The sequence below is a fragment of the Rhinoraja longicauda genome, chromosome 2 (assembly GCF_053455715.1).
Source record: "Rhinoraja longicauda isolate Sanriku21f chromosome 2, sRhiLon1.1, whole genome shotgun sequence".
NCBI classification, from domain to species: domain Eukaryota; kingdom Metazoa; phylum Chordata; class Chondrichthyes; order Rajiformes; family Arhynchobatidae; genus Rhinoraja; species Rhinoraja longicauda.
The window spans coordinates 60,831,870-60,851,082 of NC_135954.1; the positions used below are offsets into that span (position 1 = coordinate 60,831,870).

General features: G+C 45.9%; 1 protein-coding gene across 1 annotated transcript; it reads right to left on the reverse strand.

Moving 5' to 3' along the window:
- Window positions 1–2,915: 2,915 nt before the first annotated feature.
- On the reverse strand, window positions 2,916–16,023 carry snrpd1 (small nuclear ribonucleoprotein D1 polypeptide). The gene is made up of 4 exons (XM_078428169.1): window positions 15,804–16,023; window positions 7,453–7,529; window positions 5,686–5,877; window positions 2,916–3,500 (listed from the first exon to the last, which is right to left on the reverse strand). Exons 1-4 carry the CDS (start codon window positions 15,815–15,817, stop codon window positions 3,424–3,426), a joined length of 360 nt encoding a protein of 119 aa, XP_078284295.1. The 5' UTR covers window positions 15,818–16,023; the 3' UTR covers window positions 2,916–3,423.
- Window positions 16,024–19,213: the final 3,190 nt, after the last annotated feature.

The window sequence follows — 19,213 nt, forward strand, 5'->3', positions numbered from 1 at the left end:
CACTTTCCCCACCACACCCTCTCTCCTCCCCCACCCCCGCCTCTCCCACTCTCTCCTCACCCCCCTCGTACCCCCACCCACTCGGCCCCCACGTCCACTCCCCTCCCCTCCGTGGAGCCGTTGGCGGCGAAAGGCACTTACCGATCGTGCAGGGAGGAGGGAGCGCCGCACTACTCGAGTCGGGCAGCGGAGGTGCGACTACTGGAGTCAGGCAGCGGAGGTCGGACTACTGGAGTTGGGCGGGGCCGGTCTGGGAGTGTGGGGAGGGGGGAGAAGCGAGGGGAGCGGCGGAAGGCACGCACGAGATGGCGGAGCGTGATGAGGCCGCCATCTGTCTGAAGTGGCGACGGGCCGTCGGTGGCAGCAGCCTTGGTCGACCCCGTCATCGGTGGCAGCGGCCGCTGAAGGAGGAGAAGCTGCCCACTGCGATGCGGCCTGTTTGCGGTGACGGTGCTGGGCCCGGGCGGGAGGGGGGACTCAAGGACTCCGTGGGTTGAAGGGAAGGATGAGCGGACCATCAGTCCGACCATCTCCCTCCTGCTCGGCAGTGTCCCCCGGGTGTGGGAGAGCGAGGGGAGAGAATAGAGGGGAGCCCCTGATTGCGGGCGGGCGGCTCCGCTAATGGCGTCCAATTTGTTTGTGCGAGTGAGGAGAGGCCGTGCGTGGCGACGTCAGACGTACAGCACTTTGAAAAAATATGTTTAGAAATTAAAGTTTTAAACTTTAAAATGTCTCTAACTTAAAAAAGATACAACCAATTGAAATAAAACTTGTTATAAACAGTCGCCAGGACAGTGGTGATTAAGGTGGCACTGAAATTGTGGTGCCGTGGTTAACCGTTTTGGCTGCAGGTCCACTTGTCTCTCAGAGAGATATACATACATACCAATATATTTATATATATCTGCATGAATTGGGGGGGGGGGCAGCGCGAGCTCATCTCACATGGGCATTGTGACGTCACACGCTGAAGACCTTCAATAAATCGGTTAGAAATTAAATGGCGTAAACTTTAAAACCTCTGTAACTTAAAATATATACGACCAAATTAAATGAAAATATCATTTCCGACCGGTCGTGAGAGTGGTGATTAAGGCGGTGCAAAAATTGTAGCGCCACGGTTTACCGTTTTTGGCGAAATCACATATACAGATATATATATATATTCACAAGATCTGAGTTTTAGTAGTATAGATAATAATAAATATATATATAGATATATATAGATATATTCACAAAATGCTGGAGTAACTCAGGAGGTCAGGCAGCATCTCGGGAGAGAAGGAATGGGTGACGTTTCGGGTCGAGACCCTTCTTCAGACTGATGTCAGGGGGGCGGGACAAAGGAAGGATATAGGTGGGAGACAGGAAGATAGAGGGAGATCTGGGAAGGAGGAGGGGGAGGGACAGAGGAGCTATCTGAAGTTGGAGAAGTCGACGTTCATACCACCGGGCTGCAAACTGCCCAGGCGAAATATGAGGTGCTGCTCCTCCAATTTCCGGTGGGCCTCACTATGGCACTGGAGGAGGCCCATGACAGAAAGGTCAGACTAGGAATGGGAGGGGGAGTTAAAGTGCTCGGCCACCAGGAGATCAGTTTTGTTAATGCGGACCGAGCGCAGGTGTTCAGCGAAGTGATCGCCGAGCCTGCGCTTGGTTTCGCCGATGTAAATAATGTATATCTATGTATATACATAGATATACAACCTGTATGTGAAGGCTCTACTCCATTTGTACAAGATATGGCACACCATTCTGGAATCTCTGTTGGGATGTACTGTTTTGTCTTGTATAAAGGATAATATTTTTGTATCTGAGCACATAACAAGGAAATCATGCAGCAATCAAGATGGCTGCCCTGCCATGCGGCTCGCTGGCAGTCTGTCTTTTTTTGTCTATGTGTTGGATGTGTGTAGTAGTTTATTTTTAGCTGTGTATATGTGGGGGGTGGTGGTGGGGTGGGGGAAACCTCTCTTTAAAAAAAATCTCTTCCTCGACGGAGATGCGACCCATTTCCGAGTCGTATCTCCGTGGCGCTGCGGCCTAACACCATGGAGTGGGCGCCCTCCAGCTGGGATAGATCCTGAGGGCTCCAGTCGCAGGGCCGGGACTTACCATCTCGGAGCTGGCCGACTTTCGGAGGCTGCGGCTTTACCTCCGGAGGCTCGGCCACGGGCCCTATGGACTACAACATCAGGAGCTCGCAGGTCCCTGGCTGGCGACCGGCTCCAGCCGTGGCGGCTTCGACCACCCCGTTGGAGGGCTTGATCGACCCACTTGCAGGACCGTGGCCCGGCGCGGATTGGCCGCGGGGCCTTCCATAGCCCGGCGCGGCCGTGGGACTTTCCATCGCCCTGCGCGGCTTGGCCGCGAGACTTTTCATTGTCTGGCGCGGCTCGGCCTCGGGATTTTCCATCGCCCGGCACGGCTTGGCCGCGGGACTTTTCATCGCCCGGCGCGGCTCGGCCGCGGGACCTTCCATCTCCTTGCGGGGGCTGCGCGAGTCGGGAGCCTCGGTCGCCTCGGCAGAAGTCGAACTATCTGTTCGTGGGAGAAGCATGGGGGAAGAGAGAAGAAATTTTCTTGCTTTCCATCACAGTGAGGGTGTCTGGAGGAGTCACTGTGATGGATATTTGTGTTAAAATTGTGTGTCTTGTGTCTTTTACTCTGTACTGTTGTGGCTGCATGGCAAATGATTTTCGTTCAATTCATTTTGAATGACAATAAAGGTCATTCATTCATTCATTCATGTTCACAAAAGGTCTATTAATATTTGCTTTTTTCTATACTAGACGACACTATTGTTTAACGGTTATGTAAACATTTGTCCCTCGCTAATGTACATATGTAAAATATTTCAATCAGTGAAAATATTTGTTTAATACCAAAACATGTTAAAACTGAGTGTAAATACAAAAAATTAATTTGTGGCTCCTCCTCATTTCAAGTCCACAGCTGCCATGTTGGTTTATCTGTCTGTTTGACCTGCATATGACAGAAATTAATGAGGATGCCAACTAAGCCACCCCTTTTTCAAAAGTGATTGTGATACTAAGCTTGAGTCAATGCAGAATAAATTAAGAGAAAGCGATTGGACTCCAGCTGGGTGGGGAACCTATGGAGAAGATTCATGCACTTTAAAAACACACACAAAGTAATGTGTCAACAACAGTACAGGTAATTATTGTGAATGATTAGGTGGCTTCATTCATATCTTGGCAAATTTAGCTATTCAGACAGATCAACAGATCTGTATGTGAAAACATAAAAATAATGTATTGCCTTATTTTAATCATTTGAATAGTGGAAAATAAAATGATGTGAACGGACTTTATTAAAAACAGAAATAATGCAAAAATGCTTGTGTAAACAAAACTTTTACAAACATCAATAGTAACCGCCTCCACAGGATGGAAAAGAACATCATCGCCTTGGTCCACCTCTCCCTCTGCCTCGGCCTCTCCCCCGGCCTCGGCCTCTTCCCCGGCCGCGACCGGCAACTGAAAGTCAAAACATAAAAGCCCAAGTTAGTTAAAAAGAAAAATTTGCCTTATTATTTTCATACAAAAGTAATACCTGGTTGAACTGATCCACCAGTGCATTTACAATTGTACACTTTCATGAATCTGTGCAGACTTTATTACTCAAATAAAAGCATTTTGAAACCTTAGTTTCCAATTGTAAGAATGAATGCTAATACAGTGGTCACACTGCAGCATTATATGCCCAGGAATTTTTTGTAATTACAAAAAGTAAAACTTCAGTTTAGTTTAGAGGTACAGCGTGGAAACAGGCCCCTCGGCTCACCGAGTCCGCACCGACCAACGGTCCCCGTACATTAACACTACCCTACACACACCAGGGACAATTTTACATTTACCACCAAATCAATTAACCTCCAAACCTGTATAGGAAAATACTACGGATGCTGGTACAAATCTGAAGGGTCACCCATTCCTTCTCTCCTGAGATGCTGCCTGACCCGCTGAGTTACTCCAGCATTTTGTAAAACCTCCAAAACTGTACGTCTTTGGAGGAAACCGAAGATCTCGGAAGCAAACCCATGCAGGTCACGGGAAGAACGTACAAACTCAGTAGTCAGGATCGAACCCAGGTCTCTGGCACTGCTCTACCCCAACGTCACCATGATATCATTTATGAAACAGTTGTGTAGAACAAGGCCAATAATCATCACCATCCAACCTGCTTACAATATATATAAAGCTGACACGAGGAGGCCACCAGGTCTCCTTAATTCAGGGCTGAGGCTGAGATTGGTCTCTGGTCCATGGGATGTATTTAACAGAGACATACTTCTTGTCGCTGGCCCTGGAAACGTGGGAACCATGATGTCAGGGAGAAAATAATGACCCCCACATTGGAATAATTAACAATATTTTAAAACTTTGAAATTAGTTTGAGATGGCTAGCTCAATCTGTTAACATGACACTTGACTCTACCATGAACTGATAGTCACCGAAATGCAAGTATTTGTTCCAATGTGCAATTACATCATAGAAACATAGAAAAATAGATGCAGGAGTAGGCCATTCGGTCCTTCGAGCCAGCACCGCCATTCAATATGACCATGGCTGATCATCTAAAATCAGTACCCGTTCCTGCTTTTTCTCCATATCACTTGATTCCTTTAGCCCTAAGAGCTAAATCCAACTCTCTCTTGAAAACATCCAGTGAATTGGCCTCTCTACTGCCTTCTGTGGCAGAGAATTCTAGATTCACAATTCTCTGGGTGAAAAAGTTTTTCCTCATCTCAGTCCTAAATGGCCTACCCCTTATTCGTAAACTGTGACCCCCTGGTTCTGGACTCCCCCAACATCGGGAACATTTTTCCTGCATCTAGCCTGTCCAATCCTTTAAGAATTTAATATGTTTCTATAAGATCCTCCCTCATCCGTCTAAATTCCAGTGAATACAATCTTTCGCATATGGAAATGTAGAAAAAGATATTAAAATAATATAAATATTCCTCAGCAGTCCACGACTGCTTTTGGCTTTGTCTCAATTTTGACATGTACATTGGTGTTAAAATGATTGTAATTATTAAAATGATTAAAATGGTGGTAAATCAGTAATCATCATCATCCAAACTGCTTACAATAATACTTTTTTTTAAGAGAGTGGGTTCTTTGAAGTACATTGAAAAAAAGTGAAAATTTGCAACAATTCAAAACTCAACCCATGACCTGCAACTAGTCTGGTGTACACAATTCAAATGACAGCATTTTGTATATTGTGATAGAGAATGTGATATGCCTCAACTTAATAGGTCAGAAAGTGTAACACATTAAGCAGTGTAGAAATAAATCTGATTTCCACATTCAAGCAAACATCTCTTTGGACTGATTCAAATACTCGAACTGGCCCTCTCCCAGAAATGGTTTAACTAAACCATAGAAAATCATTCCTTCAAGGTTCAGCATTATTATCTTTCCGACCAGTCACATGTGTTCATGCTGTTGACCCTAAGACCTCCAAGTTAGCTTAAACCTACCAAGATATGATTCTAAAAACTAGGGAGGCAACAATTCGTTGGTTTGAGCTAGACAAAAATCTAGATCCTCGCAGTGGAAGGAGATTGCTAACCAATATAATCCTATAACATAAAATCTAATTTAACGTTTACATTAAAACATTTTCAGTTAATCACTTTGCCAACCCCATACCTGCTTCTCTCTTTTTTGACTTGACTTTCGGCTCAACATCCACTAAGAGTGTGTCCAATGGTAAGCTGTCAGGGAGTACAAAGTAACGAATGTTGTTTCCTCGAATACTGAGGGTCTCAAGCTGTATGGGTTCTCTGTTCTTCAACGTCATCTTCACTGCTTTCAGGTGAGTGTTCATACTGACGTCGACTCCTAGAATTAAATTCAAATAATAATCTGTCGCGTATTTTCAAAAAGGCTTTTCCAACATTTTGGACTAGTTACCTGGTGTACTTGGGACAAGCTTCCTCCTCTGGGTTAGGTTCAACTTCCTTAAACATACCAATTAAGATGAGTCTGACTGTCTTGCACTGATGTGGTATTACCCAAGAGCAGAAGTAGGAATAAGTATCAAAATTATGGTACTGAACTGTTACAGTTAGAAACAGAAAATAAGTGCAAGAATAGGCCATTTGGCCCTTCGAGCCAGCATCGACATTCAATATGATCATGGCTGATCATTCAAAATCAGTACCCCATTCCTGCTTTCTCCCCATATTCCTTGATTCCGTTAGCCCTAAGAGCTATATCTAACTCTCTCTTGAATACATCAGGTAACAGTTGGGCCCTTAACATAAAGGCCCAACTGCGATAATCAGCCATACATAAGAGATCTCATGGCACAGTTGGAAGAAGTAGGATGTTCTCCCGACATTCCCACCAACATTGATCTCTCAAACGCCATTATAACACATTACTGGATTATTTATCACATTGCTATTTAACTTGACTGTGGCAAACTAAAAACAACACACAGGAGCCATGGTGAGGAAACTGGAAGCAAATCAGTCTGGGATATTGTAATAATATGAAAGGCTGTATATAAATGCAATTTCTGTCTCTGAAACAAACTATGCATTAGCATCAGCATCTACAGATGAGAACCAACATTGCATGAGTACGTTTAACAATGATACAACTGACTTCAAAACAATGTCCATATTTGCAGGCTAGTAGCTGGGCAATGGGCTCACACTGTGCAAATTTAATAGTTATGTGGGCTACATTTAACAATTTAGAAAACTCCATGCGTCTGCGTAAAGAGCACGAAAACTTTTAACAGACATATTCAAGAAATTATCTCAACTTCCCTCCCCCCCATCCCTTCTCACCAACTTCTCACTCCCCATTACAAGCTGGGCCAAAGGGCATGTTTCCATGCTGTCTGACTCTATTACGACTTCCTCCTTCAGGCAAAACATGTCCAAACCATTTTGTCATCCTATGTCCCAATAACAAATCTCACTGAAAATACTGAAGGAGGAAATTCTCACTGAAGTTGGATGATCTTCCCTTACCAACTGACTTTTTACTAAAACAAGACAGAAGTAGAAACATTAGTTCTGCTTCTCTCTCCGTAGATGCTGCCAGACCTAATATTTCTTGCACTTTATTTTATTATTAGCCTCCTTTTCCTATTTATTTCATTCTAAATGGCATTTTATTTAATTCTTCACATGTTTAAACTATAATGTTTTAATCTTAATGTTTTATTCTTAATTGTTGTGTTGTTACTTGTGAGCAAAGCACCAAGGCAAATTCCTTGTATCTAAACACACTTGGCTAATATAATGTATTCAATTCAATTTCACATTTACAACAATTCAGTCGGTTTATGATCACCTTTACTCGGTCTAACTATTTTTGCCAGAATGTATTCAATTAACTCCCACCTGAGGATTACAAACCCTCAAATACACGTCTAAGTTTCTTAGCTTGTTACGATACCTGTGATTGTTCCATGCACCTGTGTTCCATTCTTCAGCTCAATGGTCACCGTCTCATGGCTCAACTTCATCAAAAATCTGTATAAAGAGAAATTCCCAATGTTACTCAGCCAAGTGTGAACAATGGTACTGTTTTTCAAGAAATACAAACAAATTTACTGAATTTTGGCCTTTAAGAAGCTCCTTTAAGCTGACGGGCATTTTATCAATGAATTATCATGAATGAAATTTCAGTGCATATGAAGTGTTTTCTTCGTTGCATTAATCAGAAAAAATGAAACTAAAACTGAACAAATTGTTGTTTAATTTGGCAAAGTTTGAAAAGATTTCAAAATTCCAGCCTTTGTAAAGTGAATATTTTTTGAAAATTCAATTTTCAATGACCCACCCAATAGGGAGAGATTACATGACCACATTATATTTCAAAACTGTACTGTTCTTAACTTTTCATTAACGTGCAGCCAATTATTTCAATTGATATACTTATCAAAGTGATCCCTGAAAGTGGGACTAGTGGGGGAGGGGGAGGTAGGGCGAGTGGGGGAGAAGAAGGCGAGGGGAGGGGGAGTGTGTTAGACCAAAGCAGGAACGGTTTGGGGGAGTTTTAAGGGGGGTTGAGGGGGAGGATGGATTTGGTGGGGGGGATGGAGTGGGTGGGGGGGGGGGAGAGGGTGCTAGACCAATGCAGGAGAGGCTTTGGGTCCACGGCTCGCTCTGGCTGCAGCGCTGGCTGCACGGGGCTGAGGTGAGTGGCACCTTCTCCCCTTCCCTGACCCCCCTCACGGCCCCAGGGGACACTCCCTGCCCGGTAACGGGCTTCGTCAGTTGGAGAGGGTTGCCGGATGTTGCAGGATCGTCAGTGGGGGCTGGGGGGGTTGCCCCAGGAGAGGCCCGCAGGAGAGATTTTTACCCAATGGGTCCACCTCGGTCTAGTATCATTATATTACTTTGATGGATGTTCAGTGAGAGAACATTTGAGAAACATAGGATCACTAGGCCACAACATCTGGCAATGGTCAAGGACCAATCAAATGTGCAAATACATAACTGATAGGGTGCTTGCTTTAGGAAGTGTGGATGAACTCTGGGCCAGTAGAAGAGAAATAAAGATTATTGTGTAAGACAACTATAGATGAAAAAATTAAAGGAACAGTAGCAATGTGAAAAATAGACACGAGTGGTGACCAATTGATCTGAAAGCCAAAGGCAATATACAGTGATTTCCAAAGGTTAACATGACAGCCACATGCTCCTTTTCATGTATATCATTGACCGAGACCTGACATTCAAAGTATAACTTCAAAGTCTGTAAACTTCGTAAAACTTGACAATGTAGTAAATGACACGAGGAGTCAAAACAGACCCAGGTGACTTTGCCAGATGAGATAAAATTTAAAAATCCTAACTGATGAAAAGTAATGCAGAAAGATAATACATTTTCATCAGAATAATGAGGGTAGACAAAACAACCACAGTTTCAAAGAGGTTCATCAACAAGAAATCTTGAGGGTTCATGACAATGTTAGGGCAATTTCAAACTGCCACATAGGAAGATTGCAAAGAAAAGCAAATGCAGTTAACCCTTGTTATAAAGGACCATTTTATAACTGGCTCAGTGAATGTAGTTCTAACCATCAGATTGTTCTGGCTATCTACCCTCTCAATGCCTCTCATAATTATATCTATTTATATCAGCCCCCCTCCCCCCCAACCCTGACTTTCCAGAGAAAACAATCCAAGCTTGTCCAACCTCTTTTTTAGAGGTAATACCCTCTTATCTAGATAGTATTCTGGTAAACACCTTCTGCACCCTCTCCAGTCTCCACATCTTTCCTGTAATGGGGAGACAGAACTGCACACAATGCTTCAAAAGCGGTCTAACCAAAGTCATGTAAAGCTGCAACATCGTTTCCTGACTCTTATACTCAATGCTACAATCAATGAAGGTTAGCATACTATGGTTTCTTTACCATTCTATCTACTTGTGTTGCTTCTTTCAGGAAGCAATGTTCTAGGACCCCAAGATTTCTCTGTACTTCATTGCTGTTGAGGGTCTTGCCATTAACTGTATACTTTCCCATTACATTCGATCTACCAAAGTGCACCATCTCACCCTAGCTTGGATTACACTAAGCCAGACATTTCTCTGCCCATTTCTGTAGATGATCTACACCCCGATGTATACTTTGAAAGCCTTCCTCACCATCCACAACTCCACCAATTTTGGTAGTCTGCAACCCATGTATATTTATATCCAAGTCATTTACATACATCACAAGCAACGGAGGTCCCAGATCTCCTGCCAGAATAATACACTTCTGCCACAACCACAAATGGCTATGGAGGCCAAGTCTGAGTATTTTTCAAGTGAAGATTGATAGGTTCTTGATTAGTGAGGGTGTAGGTTATGGGGGAGATAGCAGGAAAATGGGGCTAAGAGAGGAAAAATAGATCAACCATGATCAAATGGGGGAGTACTCAATGGGCTGAATGGCCTGATACTAGTCCTATGTCTTAGATTTAACTCTCTATCCTCTTTGAGCAAGTTCCACTGTGCCCCAAGTTCTGTAAGTCTGAACCAGTTCCAATGGAATCATATATATGTATATGAATACATATAGCTGCGTATAGTCTGCACATCTTAATCCATTCCATTCCCCAAGACAGCACTTGAATCAGAGAAGTAGGAATCTGTCACAAAGATCAAAAATTAACGTTATCACTGGATGAAGATACCTGCTCCTTAGAATAACAAGTATTTGTACCTCTATCAGAGAGCATTTTGCAGAAGTCCTTGTCACAATTGGAAGAGTTAAAAAGGAGATATTAATATTCCACAGGAAAGTTGAGATTGGTGCAGCTCAACATGGAAAATCCTAAGTCTACATCGGCGAGACCAAGCGCAGGCTCGGCGATCGTTTCACTGAACACCTCTGCTCAGTCCGTCTTAACTACCTGATCTGCTGGTGGCTCAGCACTTTAACTCCCCCTCCCATTCCCAATCTGACCTTTCTGTCCTGGGCCTCCACCATTGTCAGTGTGAGGCCCAACGCAAATTGGAGGAACAGCACCTCATATTTTGCTTGGGTAGATTGCACCCCAGCGGTATGAACGTTGACTTCTCTAACTTCAGTCCTTGCTTTCCCTCTCTATCCCCTCCCCCTTCCCAGTTCTCCCACGAGTCTTACTGTCACTGACTACATTCTATCTTTGTCCCGCCCGCTCCCCTGACATCAGTCTGACAAAGGGTCTCAACCCGAAACATCACCCATTCCTTCCCTCCAGAGATGCTGCCTGACCCGCTGACTCCAGCATTTTGTGTCTACCATGGAGAATCCTAAACTATATTTAATACCATAAAAAGATACAGACAAATGCTCACCAAGCCCACACCAAACACTCATTTACACTAATCTTACATTAATCCCATTCTTTTTATTCTCTCCTCATTCCCATCAATTCCAGATTCTACCAATTACTTTTACACAAGGGGTATTTAGATCAGCTCATAAACCCATCAACTTGCACAACCTTGGCATAAGGGAGAAACAGGTGCCCCTCGAGAAACCTTCAGTGACAAGGAGAACATACAAACTCCACACAGACAACACCAAAGGTCTCGACTGAACTCAGGGCTGTCTTCCAGCTTACCCGCTGTGCTGCCCTAATACCAACAGCTTGCCAGTTGCAGAACACAAACAGCTTTTCCCTTGCATTATATATTTTTTGCACTAATTTCCAACTGCACTATTATACATTTAGCATTCAAAATCTAAGTAGGTAGGAGGATAACTGATGCAGTAATGTGCTGTTTCATGAGATAACGATTATCTACAATGTCTTTGTTTAAATGAAATAACATGGTTTGCTATTTCTGTGGGCTTAAAAGATGTCTGAATCATAGTGATAGTGTACATTATCCACTTTTATCCATTTTGGTGGCAAGAACAGGAAGGCAAATTATTAACTGAATGGTGTCAGTTTAGGAAAAGGGGAAGTACAACGAGACCTGGGTGTCCTAGTACATCAGTCACTGAAAGTAATCATGCAGGTACAACAGGCAATGAAGAAAGCTAAATGTTGGCCTTCATAACGAGAGGAGTTGAGTACTGGAGCAAAGAGGCCCTTCTGCAGTTGTGCAGGGCCCTGGTGAGACCACACCTGGAGTATGGTGTGCAGTTTTGGTCTCCAGATTTGAGGAAGGACATTCTTGCTATTAAGGGAGTGCAGCGTAGGTTCACAAGGTTAAGTCCCGTGATGGCAAGACTGTCATATGATGAAAGAATGGAGCGACTGACCTTGTATTCACTGGAATTTAGGATGGAGGGGATCTTATAGAAACATATAGAATTATTAAGGGTAGGAAAAAAAACTGTAGATGCTGGTTTAAATCGAAGGTAGGCACAAAATGCTGGAGTAACTCAGCGGGTCAGGCAGCATCTCTAGAGAGAAGGAATGGGTGACGTTTCGGTCGAGACCCTTCAGACTGATGTCAGGGGAGGGACAAAGATAGGATGTAGTCGGAAACAGGAAGACTAGTGGGAGAACTGGGAAAGGGGAGGGGATAGAGAGGGGAAGCAGGGACTACCTGAAGTTAGAGAAGTCAATGTTCATACCGCTGGGTTGTAAACTGCCCAAGCAAAATATGAGGTGCTTTTCCTCCAATTTGCGCTGGGCATCACTCTGACAATGGAGGAGGCCCAGGTCAGATTGGGAATGGGAGGGGGAGTTGAAGTGCTGAGCCACCGGGAGATCAGGGTGGTTGAGACGGACTAAGCGGAGGTGTTCAGCGAAACGATCGTCGAGCCTGCGCTTGGTCTCACCGATGTAGAGAAGTTGACATCTGGAACAGCGGATACAATACATGAGGTTGGAGGAGGTGCAGGTGAACCTCTGCCTCACTTAGACTGTTTGGGTCCTTGGATGGAGTCAAGGAGGGAGGTAAAGGGGCAGGTGTGGCATCTCCTACGGTTGCAGGAGAAAGTACCTGGGGAGGGGGTGGTTTGGGACGAGTGGACCATGGAGTTTCGGCAGGAACGGTCTCTGCGGAAAGCAGAAAGGGGTGGAGATGGGAAGATGTGGCCAGTAGTGTGATCCCGTTGGATGTGGTGGAAATGCTGGAGGATAATTTGTTGAAAGCGACAGCTGATGGGGTGGAAGGTGAGGATAAGGGGGACTCTATCCTTGTTACGAATAAGGAGAGGGGGAGCAAGAGCGGAGCTGCAGGATATTGAGGAGTCTCATCTATAATGGAAGAGGGGTACCCCGTTTCCTAAAGAATGAGGACATCATGCCCAAGTATGGAACACCTCATCCTGGGCGCAGATGCGGCCTAGATGGAGGAATTGGGAGTAGGGGGATAGAATTTTTACAGGAAACCGGGTGGGAAGAAGTACAGTCAAGATTGCCTTGGGAGTCGGTGAGTTTGTAGTAGAAGTCGGTCACTAGTCTGTCTCCTGTGATGGAGATGGTGAGATCCAGAAACGGTAGGGAGATGTCGGAGATGGTCCAAGTATATTTAAGAGCAGGATGGAACTTAGTGGTGAAATTGATGAAGTCAACGAGTTCTGCATGGGTACAAGAGGTAGCACCATTGCAGTCATCAATGTAGCGGAGGTAGAGTTCGGGGATAGGGCCAGTGTATGCCTGGAACAGGGATTGTTCGACGTACCCTACAAAGAGGCAGGCATAGCTAGGGCCCATGCAAGTATCGATAGCTACGCCTTGGATTTGGAGGAAGTGGGAGGAGTCAAAGGAGAAGTTGATGAGGGTAAGGCGGAGAATATTGGTAGATGGAAATTGGCTGGTTCTGCGGTCGAGGAAGAAACAGAGGGCTTTAAGACCCTTCTGGTGGGGGATGGAGGTGTAGAGTGACTGGACATCCATAGTAAAGATAAGGGAGTGGGAGCCTGGAAAACGGAAGTTATCGAGGAGACGGAGAGCAATGTGAGGTGTCTTGGACATAGGTAGGGAGGGATCGGACCGGGGTGAGAGGATGAAGTCGAGGTAGGTGGAAATTAATTCGGTGGGACATGAACAGGGAGAAACAATGGGTCTGCCAGGACAGTTCTGTTTGTGGATTTTGGGGAGAAGGTAAAAATGGGCCGTGCGGGGCTGGGGAATGAGAAGGATGGAGGCTTTAGGGGGCAGAGAGCCAGAAGACATGAGATCGGTAATGGTTTTGGAGATTAAGACCTGGTGCTCGTCTATGGGGTCATGGTCCAAGGATAAGTAGGAGGAGGTGTCTGAGTTGTCATCTGGCCTCAGTCCGGCAGAGGTCAGCGCACCTCCACGGCACCTCCCTTGTCGGCAGGTTTGATAACTAAGTCGGGGTTGCTGCAGTGAGCAGAGGGCCGTACGTTCAGGAGGGGAGAGGTTAGAGTAAGTAAGGGGAGTGGAAAATTTGAGGCAGTTATGTCCCGCCGACAGTTAGAAATGAAAAGATCTAATGAAGGTAGATGGCCAACTGGGGGAGTCCAAAAGGAGGGGTTCCGCTGGAGATGGGTCATTGATTAGGTGGTGAGGACTCCATCCCATGGAAAAAGGCCCAGAGGCAGAAGCGACAGAAGAAGAGCTCCACATCGTGGCAGACCAGGAACTCGTTGAGGTGGGGGCGGAGAGGAACAGAGGTGAGGCCTCTGCTGGGGACAGACCATTCGGTATCTGAAAGGGGGAGGTCAGGGAGGGGATGGTTAACACCCGGCAAGTGTGGAGGTTGGGGTCGGATGAAGGCAGGCGAGCAGATGGAGACAAGGCAATATCTATTGGGGGGATGGTTGGTTTTCAGAGAGGAGGGGGACATGCGCCCCATTGTATGGGAGGGGAGTAGCTGGGGCCACCTGGCTAAAGGAGGAAGGGGAAGATCCAGTGGACCACGTGCTGTTGGACTCTGCCTTGTCGGGACTGTGGACCCGGCGTTGAGTCTGGGTCTTAGGTAAGGCGACGGATGCGGCCAGCAGGGGGGCGGTGGAATGACGAGGGTCAGCAGAGTATTAAGGGATTATTAAGGGATTGGACACACTAGATGCAGGAAACATGTTCCTGATGTTGGGGGACTACAGAACCAGGGCCACAGTTTAAGAATAAGGGGTAGGCCATTTAGAACTGAGACAAGGAAAATCTTTTTCACACAGAGTTTGCATTTGTGGAATTCTCTGCCTCAGAAGGCAGTGGAGGTCGATTCACTGGATGCATTCAAAATTCTTGGGGCTAGTAGAATCAAGGGGTATGGGAAGAAGGCAGGAACAGGGTACTGATTGTGGATGATCAGCCATGATCACATTAAATGGCGGTGCTGGCTCGAGGGGCCAAATGGCCTACTTCACCTATTGTCTATGTAACTATGTTCAATCTCATAAAAGATCACAGCAAAGAAATGGAAAAGAAATTGTCTAAAAAGAATCAGGACAGGTGGCTCATTTTCATTGGCAAATTGTAACAGGGGCTCAAATATTTACACTGATGACTTAAGTGGTGTATGCAGAGATGCAGGTCAGCAAAATGAATGAACATATCTGACAAGATGAACCAGCAGTGGTGAAATAGAAAAACAGAATATTCTCTGAATGGGTTGAGATAACAGAAAGCTGTTGTGCAAACAATCTTGCTGTCTGCTTGCACAGAACACAAATCGAGCATACAAGTAATTTATTGGAAGGGGAAATATTCAGGAGATCACTACATCAAGTACATTTTCTTGCTTTCATTGAAGGATATGCTTGCGTTGGATGGTGTTGATAGAAACTCACTAACTTGATACCTGGATAAAGGATTGTCTTATGAGAAACAACAGCTAGCTGGCCCTATATTCTCTCCTTGGAGGAATGTGAAACTAAATTTTGAGGGGCCTTGATACAAATGTTGCAAGAATGTTTCCCCTAATTTCAGTTAGGGGATGGAGGATCGAGGGAGGAATCCAGAACCAGGGAGCATTTAAGAGAAGTGCGAGAATTTTGTTTACTGGCGGCCGTGTGAAATGCCCGGGACGCGCAGAGAGCTGCATCAATGGCGAACAGGGCTCCGCTGCTTCACCTTCACTGCAGCCCGGCGGCCTCCGGGCCCCACTCGACCCCACTCCGGGCCCCGACCATTATCCAGGGCAGCTCAGCACCACCACTGGCGGGGAGCGCCGCCGATGCGATGGTCTCCCTCTGCCTCTGCCTCTGCCGCAGCACCGCGCCGGCCTCGTGCGATCGCAGGCCTAGGCCTCGGGCCCCGACCACGGGCCCCAGCCTGACCCCGACCTCCCGCTGAACCACCCACCCACCAATCTCGCCCTGGTGCGGGGGTCGGACCCGGACCCGGGCCGCGGTCCCCAGTTGGTGCGGCGCTGCGCCGCGTTGTGTTACTTACCGGACCAGCTTCATGGCGGCGGCGGCGGCGGCAAACGGCGCGGCCCGCCTCAGCACAGCGCATGCGCGGTCGCCGGCGGCCCGCCAGCAGCACTGAGCATGCGCACCGATAGGCCGCTTCCTGCACCCATCCTGGATCCCTCTGTTCTGTAATGTGCGCCTGGATCCCTCTGCTCTGTAATGTGCGCCTGGATCCCTCTGCTCTGTAATGTGCGCCTGGATCCCTCTGCTCTGTAATGTGCGCCTGGATCCCTCTGCTCTGTAATGTGCGCCTTGATCCCTCTGCTCTGCAACACTCCCCAGTCCCCAGGCTTCTACCGTTCACTGCGAAGGTCCCTTCCTGGTTTGACTTTCCAAAATGCTACACCTCACTTACGTGAATTAAACTCGATTTGCCATTTCCCGGCCCACTTGCCCTGGTGGTCAAGATCCCACAGTACTTTTTGATAACCATCTTCATTTTAGTGTCATCTCCAGGTTTACTAATTAGACCTTATACGTTATCATCCAAATCATTGATTCCATAACAAACTGCAAAGGGCCCAGTACTGAACCCTGAGGCACACAAGTCACAGGCCTCCAGTCCAAAAGACACACTTACACCACCACTATCTGCTTCCTCCATGAAGTTAATTTTGTATCCAGTTAGCTCTCCCTCGATCCCAAGCGATCTAACCATACAGAGCAGTCTACCATGGGAAACTTTATCAAAGGCCCCATTGACAATAGACAATAGGTGCAGGAGTAGGCCATTCGGCCCTTCGAGCCAGCACCGCCAATCACCGTGATCATGGCTGATCATCCATAATCAGTACCCCGTTCCTGCCTTCTCCCCATATCCCTTGACTCCGCTATCAGTAAGAGCTCTATCCAACTCTCTCGAAAGCATTCAGATGATTGGCCTCTACTGCCTTCTGAGGCAGAGAATTCCACAGCTTCACAACTCTGAGTGAAAAAGTTTTTTTCTCATCTCCGTTCTAAATGGCCTACCCCTTATTCTTAAACTGTGGCCTCTGGTTCGGGACTCCCCCATCATCGGGGACATGTTTCCTGCCTCTAGCGTGTCTAATCCCTTAATAATCTTATATGTTTCAATAAGATCCCCTCTCATCCTTCTAAATTCCAGTGTACACAGGCCCAGTCGCTCCAGTCTTTCAAGGTACGACAGTCCCGCCATTCCGGGAATTAATCTCGTGAACCTACGCTGCACTCCCTCAATAGCAAGAATGTCCTTCCTCAAATTTGGAGACCAAAACTGCACACAGTACTCCAGGTGCGGTCTCACTAGGGCCCTGTACAACTGCAGAAGGACCTCTTTGTTCCTATACTCAACTCCTCTTGCTATGAAGGCCAACATTCCATTGGCTTTCTTCACTGCCTGCTGTACCTGCATGCTTCCTTTCAGTGACTGATGAATTAGGAAACCCAGATCTTGTGTCATCTGCAAATTTGCTCATGTTACTTTTAATCCCTTCATCCAAGTCATTAATGTATATTGTAAATAGCTGCGGTCCCAGCACCGAGTCTTGCGGCACCCCACTAGTCACTGCCTGCCATTCAGAAAGGGACCCATTTTATCCCTACTCTTTGTTTCCTGTCTGCCAACCAACTTTCTATCCATGTCAGTACCCTACCCCTAGTACCCTACCATGTGCTCTAATTTTGCCCTCTAATCTCCTATGTGGGACCTTGTTGAAGGCTTTCTGAAAGTCCAGGTACACTACATCCACTGGCTCTCCCCTGTCCTTTTTCCTAGTTACATCCTCAAAAAATTCCAGATTAGTCAAGCATGATTTCCCCTTCGTAAATGCATGCGGACTCGGAACGATCCTGTTGCTGCTATCCAAATGCTCCGCAATTTCTTATTTTATAATTGACTCCAGCATCTTCCCCACCACCGATGTCAGACTAACTGGTCTATAATTTCCTGTTTTCTCTCTCCCTCCTTTCTTAAAAAGTGGGATAATATTGGCTCCCCTCCAATCCACAGGAACTGATCCTGAATCTATAGAACATTGGGAAATGATCACCAATGTGTCCACGATTTCCAGAGCCACCTCCTTAAGTACACTGGGGTGCAGACCATCAGGCTCTGGGGATTTATCAGCCTTCAGTCCTATCCGTCTACCCAATACCATTTCCTGCCTAATGTGAATTTCCTTCAGTTCATCCATTACCCTCGGATCTCCGGCCACTAGAAAATCTGGGAGATTGTTTGTGTCATCCTTAGTGAAGACAGATCCAAAGTACTGGTTCAACTCGTCTGCCATTTCCTTGTTCCCCTTAATAAATTGACCTGCTTCTGTCTTCAAGGGACCCACATTTGCCATAACTATTTTTTTCCTCTTCACGTACCTAAAGAAGCTTTTACTATCCTCCTTTATATTCTTGGCTAGCTTACCTTCGTACCTTATCTTTTCTCTCCGTATTGCCTTTTTAGTTATCTTCTGTTGCTCTTTAAAAGAGTCCCAATCCTGTGGCTTCCCACTCATCTTTGCTATGTTACACTTCTTCTCTTTTATTTTTATACTGTCCTTGACTTCCCTTGTCAGCACGGTCGCCTTACTCCCCTTAGAATCTTTCCTCTTTGGAATGAACTGATCCTGCACCTTCTGTATTATTCCCAGAAATACCTGCCATTGTTGTTCCACCGTCTTCCCTGCTAGGGTCTCTTTCCAGTCAACTCTGGCCAGCTCCTCCCTCATGCCTCCATAGTCCCCTTTGCTCAACTGTAATACTGACACTTCCGATTTTCCTTTCTCCCTCTCAAATTGTAGATTAAAAGTTATCATATTGTGATCGCTGCCTCCTAATGGCTCTTTTACCTTGAGTTCCCTTATCAAATCCGGTTTGTTACACAACACTAAATCCAGAATTAACTTCTCCCTGGTAGGCTCCTGTACAAGCTGCTCCAAGAATCCATCTCGGAGGCCAGATAGACTACATTTATGGTCCTGCCTAATCACACGTGACAATAAAGTATTCCATTCCATTCCATAAAGTATTCCATTCCATTAACATTCTTGGTTACTTAAGTATGCTCCTCAATCCCCTATGCAGGGGATCCGAGCAACTTATACCTGATCCATGACCTGAGATTCAATTCCTCTCATCATCGAGGGTTCCTTTACTCCTATCTGCCTTGTCTCTCACTCGATTAGAAGCAGGCATATTTTAAACTCTCACTATGACACTTCTAAAAATATCCCACTTTCCAGACATCCCTGTGCCCGCAAACAATCTACTCCAATCAACTTTTGTAAATTCCTGTCCAATACTGTTAAAGTTTACCGTGCCCCAATTTAGAAATTTATCTTGAGGACCACCCTAACGGTAAGAGAATTGTGGTCACTGCTTCCAAAAGGCTCACTCAATGACATTTCAGTCACTTGCCCTTTACAATTGCCTTAG